The sequence below is a fragment of the Labrus bergylta genome, chromosome 5, assembly GCF_963930695.1.
Source record: "Labrus bergylta chromosome 5, fLabBer1.1, whole genome shotgun sequence".
Lineage (NCBI taxonomy): Eukaryota > Metazoa > Chordata > Actinopteri > Labriformes > Labridae > Labrus > Labrus bergylta.
The window spans coordinates 17,083,186-17,093,768 of NC_089199.1; the positions used below are offsets into that span (position 1 = coordinate 17,083,186).

General features: G+C 39.8%; 2 protein-coding genes across 3 annotated transcripts; one reads left to right on the top strand and one right to left on the bottom strand.

The window, feature by feature from the left end:
• The first annotated feature begins 37 nt into the window (after positions 1-37).
• Positions 38-2,956, top strand: LOC109983876 (protein LSM14 homolog B). Its single transcript, XM_020633790.3, has 8 exons — positions 38-682; positions 824-987; positions 1,093-1,222; positions 1,306-1,491; positions 1,633-1,710; positions 1,928-2,068; positions 2,166-2,292; positions 2,379-2,956. Exons 1-8 carry the CDS (start codon positions 556-558, stop codon positions 2,533-2,535), a joined length of 1,110 nt encoding a protein of 369 aa, XP_020489446.2. The 5' UTR covers positions 38-555; the 3' UTR covers positions 2,536-2,956.
• Positions 2,957-3,109: 153 nt separating this feature from the next.
• Positions 3,110-10,130, bottom strand: cdh27 (cadherin 27). Of its 2 annotated transcripts, XM_020633789.3 has the most exons (17): positions 9,979-10,130; positions 9,228-9,350; positions 8,712-8,867; positions 7,976-8,117; positions 7,716-7,879; positions 7,143-7,274; positions 6,116-6,298; positions 5,634-5,950; positions 5,407-5,549; positions 4,742-4,966; positions 4,410-4,631; positions 4,202-4,323; positions 4,008-4,112; positions 3,730-3,798; positions 3,600-3,647; positions 3,429-3,515; positions 3,110-3,335 (listed from the first exon to the last, which is right to left on the bottom strand). In XM_020633789.3, exons 1-17 carry the CDS (start codon positions 9,997-9,999, stop codon positions 3,132-3,134), a joined length of 2,463 nt encoding a protein of 820 aa, XP_020489445.3. In that variant the 5' UTR covers positions 10,000-10,130; the 3' UTR covers positions 3,110-3,131. The 2 variants fall into 2 exon arrangements, with proteins under 2 accessions (XP_020489445.3, XP_065811091.1); XM_065955019.1 differs by lacking the exon at positions 9,979-10,130 and having other exon boundaries at positions 9,228-9,499.
• Positions 10,131-10,583: the final 453 nt, after the last annotated feature.

Below are 10,583 nucleotides of genomic sequence, written 5' to 3' on the forward strand. Positions count from 1 at the left end.
CCTATACTGCGGTTAAAGTCTCATATGCGCCGACTTAAAGTTAATTATGCAACATAAAAACAAAGTATGTTTACCTTTAATGTGAATTCGATAATTTAAACATTAGTCCAAATTGTGTTTTTAATGTTAGAAATGTGCAGTAGGCTATGTGAGCAAAGAGTTATTGTGTTATTAAAGCATCCCAATATTTTGTAATAAATAGGCCTACAGAAGATATTATTTTTTGTAACATTTTTATAGGCTGAAGTCTCCCTAAAATAAAGAGAAGAAAATAATAACCTACAGCCTACAAGACGTAGCCATCTGGCTCATTCCGATTTTAACTTCTATCATCAAGGAGGCTAGCTATTGTAGTCTAGAAAGTTCTGAACGTGTTTATTTCGGTGTACGCCGGCTGAAAAAATGAACTAACCCTGTCTTACACGTGCGTCACTGGCAACTTATAAAGCGCACAGGTGCATGGTCATTGTGAACATAGTAATTAGTTCACGTGTGCTGTTATTCTACGATCGGTGATTCAGACGGTGCTTTTGCAAACATATTTTCACGGCAAACATGAGTGCTGGAGGAGGAACCCCGTACATCGGCAGTAAAATAAGTTTGATATCCAAGGCACAAATTCGATACGAGGGAATATTGTCCTCTGTCGACACAGACAGGTCCACGGTCGCTTTAGCCAAAGGTAGGTTGGAGGTCTCTACTGTCGAACAAACATGTGCTTTTCTTTTTTTGACAGTTATTGCTACATTAAGAGGCCTTTGGGGTGTATAACCAAAGTTGGCAGGTATTTGAACCTTTTCCATTTGACTGCATTTACCCACAGTTAAGTCCTTTGGCACAGAAGATCGGCACACAGATAGACCAGTGCCACCCAAAGATGAAATTTATGAATACATAATCTTCAGAGGTAGCGACATCAAAGACATCACTGTGTCCGAACCACCAAAACCACACCATGGACTGCCTCGAGACCCAGCTATTGTACAGGTGTGTGGCTGAGGGAGGGTGCTTTCTTCCCGTAGGCCTATTGGTTGTTTTTCTTAAATTGAAATATGTCCAAATCGTTTTATTAATGCTAAATTGTCATTTTAGTCCTCTATTGGCAACCCTTCTGCTGCTTATCACCCACGTTGGAGTCCATACAGAGACATGATGCCCACTTACAACCAGCTGGCTGCTAGTTCTCTACTCAGCCAGCAGTACAATGCAGCACTGGGTCTAGGTACAGTTGAAATGTGAAATCCAGGCCTTCATCAAGTAGTATGTGAAGTGCTTCAAAATGGTTTTGTGTTACCTCCCTACCAGGACTTCATGGCATCCCACCCAGAAGAGCCCCCATGGTGGAGCAAGCTGTCCAGACTGTACCATTGGTCAGTGCCACGCAGAAAAGAGGGAAGACTGTAACCCAGCCACAGGGTAGACAGCAGACTCGTCCAGGCCAGCGATCTGCCCGGGTTGGTTCCCAGGTTCTGAAGGAGAATTTACCCACCAGTGAGCAAACTAACTGTAGCCTATAACGTAAAAAAAAAAAACTAACTTTCCTATAGCTTGTTTTTTTTCTTTAAAAAAAAAAAAAAAAATCGGCTCAGAAATATGAAACCTCTTTAACATTTATACTTCATTTCTGTTTAGGTCGAGGACTAACTCAGCCAAGTGCAGCCAAGGTGCAAAACAAAGTCATTGAGAACCCAAAACAGAGACAAAAACAAGGTATCACATTTTTAAAAAGCTGCGTGACAGAGAAGCACTGTCTTCATACTTTTTAAGAAAACTTCTGGTGAGCTACAACATGCATCAGAAAATGCAAACTACTTGAATATGTATCTGTCAAAATGGACTATAAAAGTAAATATGAGGCTAGATGAAACTGATATATAACTTGTTGCTGTTATTCTGTAGTGTTTATTTTTCTGTTGATGACACACAGGCAGCCGCAGGACCAGAAACCGAAGCAGAGGTCAACTTCTCGTGAAAAACTCAAAAGCGTCAACCTTGCAGTTTGAGTCTGATTTTGATTTTGAAACTGCAAATGCTCAGTTTAAAGATGACCTTACAAAGGAGGTCGTAGGTATGAGTATTTCAGTAAATGTTTATTTAGTTACAATAGATTCAATATTACCTCTTTTGAATTCATATGTTTATATACATTTATGTAATTGTTGCAGTTGAAAATGTGGAGTCTGGAGAGGCCCAGGATGGCCAGGGTATGCAGGAGGAGGAATCACTTGGTGATAAATACTACGACAAAGCCAAATGCTTCTTCGACAACATCTCATCAGACCTTAAGCCCAGGTGATTAACACTTTGTGCTTGTCTTTGTGATTCCTCAGGGGTTTGCAATGTCCTACAATATATTTTACGTGTGTGTTTGTTTACAGGAAAACCACCTGGGCTGAGGAGAAAAAGTTGAACATGGAAACATTTGGAGCGCCCGGGCGATTCCTTAGAGGCAGAGGATTCAGGGGCCGAGGACGCAGTGGGCAGAGCACAACTGAGCAACTACCCCTCCCAAAAATAGGCAGTGGGAGGGTGTGAGAATATATATATTTTTGTTATAATTTCTGTAAATATTGTAGTTTTCTACTTATTTAAAAAGTACCTCCCTTCTCCCCAGTTAAAGGTCTTGAGGCAAATATTCTTTTTTTTTTTTTTTCTACCAAAAATTGCATTTAGGGAAATTTGAACTTATTCTATGATTTGGGAGAGCAATGTCTTTACTTTAACAGCTGGAAGCAAATTAATTCACTGGTAGTGGTTTGATTTGTCTTTGGAATAGGCCCCATTAGGCATGTACTTTAGTTTGGTTGCTGAATTCAATTCTTGTCTACCTGATGGTTAAATGTAACTCCAAATATGGTTTTGGAGGACAGCTGTACTTTGTTTTGTTCCCTGATTGTAAAAGGAGAACTGTGGAGGACTCTAACATTTGCTATTAAATAATGTGTGAATAACCAAATCACTTTCATCACTTTCTCAGCTGCAAGTAATCGTATAGGAAAAACAAAGAATCCCAAAATTTGCTTCATGACAAACCTTACAGAATTATTTAAGCAACCTTAAAACCACAGCCTGTACAGTCAGAAAACATTGATTCCCTGCTTAACAACAATCATTTGGTTACAAACATGTAGTCATTTTTTCCTGTTTGATTCCCTGCTAATAGAAGCCAGGTCGTTGAACTTTGGTCCCAAGTTATTTAAAGCTTTGTGAAATGAATCCTGGTCAGGAATGGTGATGTCCTCCAGCTCTGAGAGCTTGTCCAAGTCCCCCTCATCAGCATAGAGGTGAGGCTGATAGTCCACATGTTCTTCTGCCTGCTGGAGAGAGGAGAGCCTCTACAAGGAGAGGTCAAACACTAAAGTAAAAACATTGTGTATTCTATTCTTCCAGGTGTTAATGATGGTGGAAAAAAAAAAAGTGTAACCAACCCTATGAAGCAGAGCGAGGAGAACTGCATCTGACGCAAAGCTCGAGTTTCTTTTGAGGAAGGTATTTGTTGTGCCTCTCGCTTCAATCTGAGCACAGCAGAAAGTTCACATAAATACGGTTTCTTCATCAATGCTTCTGAACCTTTTGAATCAAACCAACTCTTAATTTACCTGTTGGTTGTGGCTGTAACCTCTGGCTTTTAGAGAATTCCAAGATGTCTAAGATTTGAGGATGGATGAAAATGAAAGTTTAGAAACAATCATGGTTGTGACTGATAAATGATATTCAATGAGTGCATACCTGGCTTATGTTCACACGGCAGGTACGATTTTTAGTTCTTTGATATCCAGAGTTTCTGTGGAGAACTTGCTAATGAAGACAAAGAAGAGAGTAAGAGTTCCGTTTAACTTGGTAATCTTTAGTTTCCTAAGCATGGTATTCACTAACATGTGGCTGAACTTGTAAAAGACTGGGTACTATTTTAAAAATCTAAAGAATGCTTTACGATCTGCCAAGTTCTTCAAGTTTTGCAATTGAACCAGAGAAAGTTTCTGCTTTTAAATCCTTACAGTCCCCACCTTAGTGAAGACCGGTGTGTTTTGCTTTCCACCATGCAGACTTTGCCTGTAAGCCACATTCTGACGCATGTTATCAATGGACACCCGCAAGACACTGTCTTCAACCTTGAAAGAAAAGTAAACTCTTACTGAAGTTTGCATGAAGACAACTATGTAAATAAATGTTTTGTTTGCAAATGTCTCTGAGCTGTGACCTTGCAGTCTGTTCCTGGTTTTTCAATGTTTGAAACAATGAGGGTTTCTCCAGAGGACTCCTCGGTCTGCAGAGGGATGAGCTCATTTTTGCAGGAAATGACAACTGCCATCAGTAGAAAGACTGTCAGAGAGAAGAGCAATGAATTATGATTTTACAGTACATATTCCACCATTCTGTAGAACTGATAAGAGGATGTAGTGTCTTACACAGGAGTAAAAACAGTGAGGCAAACATTATGCCTAAAGCACCCAAGGCAGTGTTTGTGGAGGCGTCTCCGTGGCTCCGGCAATTAGGCGTCACAGAACAGTCGCACACAGTCCCTTTGAGGCTGTAAACACTAAACTCTCCCTGCAAGGACGAGACCTTCAGATCCACTGTGTGGTTACCGGGATACACGTCATGCTCCTTTACTAAACCAGCCGTGTACCCTGTGAAATAATCCCACAATGAAATGTTTGTTTTGATATTTTCATGCATTCATACCATCTTAAGGTAGCCTAATATATCATATTTCAGTCTTAAGGATCGCTGGTTCTACCATTGAAGGGATTCAGGTTCCATTTTCCATCGACGTCCCCCAGCAGTTCAAACACGAAAGGCCCTCCAAAGGGATGTTCATCCAGGTCATAGGCTGTGATGTTGGTGGTGGTCGGGCCTTCAAATGCACACACGCTGAACCTGTAGTCTGTCAGCTGAGGCACGTTGTCATTTTGATCTGTCACACAGATGTTAAGTGTTGCGGTGCCTGTCATCGGTGGATCACCTGACAAAACAAAAAAGGAAGTCAAGAACTGAGATTCAATTTGGTTCATTCTTTTCAAAAAAAAGACTTTACACAAGTATTGAGCATGCACTCTGTTTTGAGATTGCAACTAGCATGGGCCTAGATTTTCTATTTTGGCCTTAAGATTTCTTGAGAATTAGGAGTCAGCACTTTTTTATCGTCCATATTTATGCAATTTACAGTATTAAAAAATGCATGTGACACGTTTGTTTCAGGAAGCTGTATTAGATTGCATTAAGTACATCTTGCTCTGTTGAAGTGAATTAATGTAAATTATATTTGAATTATTTTATATTTCTTATTTAGTGTTATGATACATTCTATATTTTAGGTCTTTGTAATTTTTCATTTACATTTGTGTTTTGCAAATTGGCTATTTTTGCCTTAAACAAGCTCCATACACTCCACTCAAGATTTACCCTTATCTACTGCATGTAGTAAAACAGTGTAGACCCCATCCACAACATGAGGAGATTCTCTGTCTAGTGAATGGACTGTAGTGATGCTTCCTTTGTGGGGATCCACTGTCACCCAGCCAGCCGGATCATGTCCTACCTCATACCTGTGGAAAAGCATACCAATTGCTTTACAGAGGATACTCCAAATAAGAGCTCAGACATGTAAACTAAATAAACTTCCTACTTACACAAACTCTCCTGCATGACTGGAGTCGGGGTCTACAGCTGTCACTTTCCCTACCCAGATTCCTGTGGGAATGTTCTCCTCCACCTTGGTCTCTTTGACAGTCTCAGTGAACACCGGGGGGTGGTTGATTTCCTCGATTTCAATCACAACTTTCACAGAATGAAGCAGAGCTGGATTATTGGGATCACCAGTTTTTGTCACGTCAACTTTCCACAGGCCTGAAGACGTCCTCTCCTTCACTTTGCAGGAGAAATATGGGGACTCGTTTTCCACGGAGATGAAAAGCACCCTTTGTGCTCCATCCTTATAGCGCAAAGGCTAAAATTGTAAAGCAGTAATTGCACTGAATTATCAGTTGTTATTTGCAAAACATTTGAGAATATAATTAGTAAGCAAACATACTGGGACAAACATTCATGTAGTAATTACATGTTGAAGTTGGATGTCACTGTAATGTAAAGCATGTGGTCAAACTGCACTCACTTTTACTACTTTCAGCACTCCGTCATTGGTGTGTGGGTCTGTTTCGATCTTAAAGTTCTCTTTCTCGTCACCCTGTATACTGAACCTGGCTCTCCATGCAGGGCTGTATGGGCTGTCTCTGTCCGTCACATGCAGGAGCAGAGGAGACACCCCAATCTCGTCTTCCTTTACTTTGCCAGAGCCCTGGTTTAATTCACAGCGCAGAGGTCAGGGCAGAAAATGTAGAATGTCATGTTTCACCTGAGTTTGTCTTATGCCAGTGTAAAATTAACTGGGTAAATAAACTGTGTTAGTTTTAACATTGAAAATTGAAATTTGATGAATCTGTAGTAAATGTTCCTTGTATCACCATGTAGTTTTTGTCTTCTTTTTTTTGATGGATGATCCCCTATATATAACTCCTGGAGAAATCAGACAACCATCTTAATTGCTGTAAATTATTTTGTTTTAGCTATAGGGATTTACATTTGGGCTGTAAGATGAATGCCTTTCTTCAGCAGTGTTAACTTAAAGAAATGGTTAAAAAAAAAAAGAAAACCAAGGACCAACACTACAGACAAAGGCGGTTTGACATAATTTGCAACCACTTTAATACATTTCTAATATCAATGTCAAGGATCAATCTGGTAGTGTGGATCCCTTTTTAAATCTTTAACTTATTGCTTATTTATTCTATCAGTTTTTACATTGTGTTTATTACATTTTTTTTATTCAATCCCTGTCTAAATACAATCATTTAAAATGTATATCCGCCAATCTCTAGAAATTTATAATAGTTGTACAATTTTAAAAGAGGAAAAAATGGCACAACAATGACTTCCTATATTGTTTTCTTTTTGTTCACCATTTCCCCATGTGCCTGTCATTATGAAAAATGTGGAGAGATTATTTTAAGCGTATAGCACAGAACATTTCACTCATTTGCACAGTTTGAGTTTACAGGGGTGATTAGTGCACACACATGTAGAAGCATGATGAACTGTGTGATCTACAGAAACTGTGCAATGTAGCCAAACTATCTGCCTACTGTTTGTCCGCTGATGTTCGGGAGGTGGTTGTTGCCGTCCTGGACACGAATGAGAACAGTGGTTGAACTGGACAGACTGATGACATCACCATTATCCCTGGCCTCCACTAACAGTGTATAAACTCCTGTAGCCTAACACAAACAAAGGAAGAGTGTCAGATGTATAGGTTTTTTTCTTCTTCTACATTAATAAGTGCATTATATTTCCGAAGCAGCTTCTTTATTTTGCACAACATGCATTATGCTAAATGGGTGTGTGGTTTGTTCTTGTGCTATGCTGTCCTTCATTTTAAATGTGTACACACTGATGCTTTTATACACCTGAAGTTCCTAACAGATAAATAAGATTATTTGAAGTTGAAGTTGATTAAATATGAAGATTTGCAAGAAGTTGAATATTACTGAGATGAACCCAATATCAAAGTAAACACATCCTTACAGCTCAGTGTACTTCCCGTAATGCACTTTTTAAACACTTACATGACATTTCAAAATGCTGACACTCATGTACAACAAGCCATTTAAAACACAGTGTATCTCACATTCTGAAATGCTAACAAAGGGTACACTTGCCTCGTGATCCAAACATCCTTTGAACGAGATTATTCCAGACTTTTTGAGGAAAAATTCAGTGTCTGAAATGTATGGAGACACAGATTTGATTCTATAGTCAACTGCTGAGTTTGGTGTCCCGCTCTGGTCCAGGTCATAGGCCGAAATACTCAGGAGATCTGAGCCTGATGGGAAACGACCAAACATTAAAATCTGCTAGATTTAAAAATGAAGCCTATTAAAAAAAGAGATATGGGATCTGCTGTTGTTATATTCTTTACCTTGTTCTTTCTCCTCTGGGACGTCGATCTCATACAGATTGACATCAAACTGTGGAGGGTTGTCATTTATGTCCAGTATTTCAATATCAATTCCTAATTTAGTGTCAATAGAAAAATCTGCCTTCCTTGTCATCATTATCACCTAAGGATCAAAAAAGAGACCTTAAAGTCAGAGACAGTATGAAGACATAACACCATGTATGGTGAAGTTGCTGTTGTTTTTACAGATGATACAGATGTTCTGAGGCGGTCCTAAAACAACACATACATTTTCACATGTACATTTTTTTATTGCAAAGATTATTACCTCTATTTGTACCCCCTAACTTCAGTTCAAACTCAGTGGAGGTTAATATAAAGCTTCTGCATTCTGAGATACTTTCTTGCAAAGTAATGTCTTTTTTCTAAGACCATTATGTCAACCAAATTCCTGTTGATTTGTTTTGGTTGTATAAGAAGAGAATTTCCACGCCAAAGACTAACTCTGACAGATATTTATTTGATTACTCAGTCGTTTAAGGCTCATTGTCTATGGCCTAAGTCTGTAAACACTAATCTTTTTTACAGGAGTGAGATGTAAAATCAAACTGTTTACTGCCAAGAATATAATCTCATTCCTGAAGTACACCAACCACAGAACAGTGGGTCAAATAACTCTGAAGTACTTATTTTGGCTGTTTGTAATGAAAACATAACCAGACCGCTGTATAGGTAAGATTAGGATAATGTTTCAGACCTTAAGCTTTTTGTGCGTCTCGTAGTCCACAGGCTTGTTGACAAACACATTGCCCGATTCTTCATCAATGGACAGGACTCCCTCTGGCTCCTCATCCACACCCGGCCCAGACAGCTCAAAGGAGACGTCATAGTTCTTCTCTTTCTGGAGTTTTATCTACACCACAACACCAAACACTTTATAGTCAGCCTTCAGGAGCCGGACACTTTTGTTAAGTGAAGAATGAATTTAAATTTTTCAAAAAGAAGATACTTTATTGGATAGAAGAGATAAAGATTGAAGAAACTGTAAAAGTCAAGACACAGCTCTTTACAGACAAAGACCACAAAATAAAAAAGTTACTTTCTTCACAGGTTTGCATACAAAAGGATGAGCTTGGTTACTGTATACATCATATATATCAAAGGGTCTATCAATAGATGAATTTGTATTCAAATGAATGATTGAAAAAATTCATCGTTTTCTAGTAAAACAACTCATTTAACTATTGTGTTTTTCACTCAGTGGATTTCTCACCTTGCCCAAAACATAGGGAAAGGGTCCTTTATGCCCCTCCTCAATGGTGAAGGAGTCGATGATCCAGGTCCTCCTGTGGCGGCTCAGCAGCTCTGAGCACAATGCGCTTGGAAAATAATAAATCTGAAAACAGACAGCCGACCAAACCTGAAAATCAGTTCTGTTCACCAGGACAGTCATGCTCTGGTTGGATTTTACCTTTGAATGTAATCTGTTCATCTAGGAATTTACCAAGCCTTGTAAGTCAACAATAACATCATTGGTGTGTGAACCCCCCCCCCCCCCCCCCCCCCTCCCCACCGGATTACTGATGGATGGTCTGCCTCCCCCCACCCGCCTTGCTCCCTTTCCCTATCTCTTCCTGCTTCTTATCCCATCTCTCCCTATCCCTTTCCAACCCCGGCGCAGTCTAGGCCTGTGAAGGCTGTTTCGTCATGAGCCGGGGATCCGGCCGAAGATTTCTGCCTTTTAATAAGGCAGTTTTTTCTTACCACTGCAACTTTTGCTGCTTTGCTAAAGTGCTCATGATGGATAGGCTGGGTTGTTGTAATATAGCAATAAGTAAGGTCTCTATACAAATAAATTGAATTGAAATTGAACTGAACTTATGCACCTTCTGACTAAACCCAACCCTTCTGTGAAATTCATTAAAAAGGTGAATTTCACACCAATAATAGCAAATTACAAAAGAAGAGAAGTAAATCAAAAATGAAAGTAACATCAACGAGGTTTGAAGATGTTTTAAACTTACCAGGAGGAAGAAGCAGCGCATGATGCTTGTTCAGATGACCAGACTGTAAAGTGTTTGCTGTTCTGACTTTTGAGCAAATGAAGACGAGACGCTGCCCTCCCTGCTGTACACACCCACTTGTGTGTGTGTGTGTGTGTGTGTGTGTGTGTGTGTGTGTGTGTGTGTGTGTGTGTGTGTGTGTGTGTGTGTGTGTGCACGTGCGTGTGCGTGTGCGTGTGTGTTTGTGCGTGTGTGTGTGTGTGTGTGTGTGTGTGTGTGTGTGTGTGTGTGTGTGTGTGTTCATCAAGAAATGTTCAACCTTTTTCGTCACTGTTTGCGCAAGAAGTTTTCCTGAGAATTGAGCGAAGCGTGCGCAGATAAGATCAGGCTTTTGAAACAAAACCACTCAGCCACAATAACTGCTTGACAATCACCCCACCCCACCCCACCCCACCCCACCCCACCCCTGCAAAATGATTAAGAAGACAATGTCCCCTCACTTATGTTTTCAATGATTTAACGTCCATTTGATGGTCCTAGATTTTTATGACGCTGTCCGTCAGGTTCAGGCTGTAGTTTCCCCTGAAGCATTGAGCAGCTTAACATAACCAGAAAATGCGTTGTTC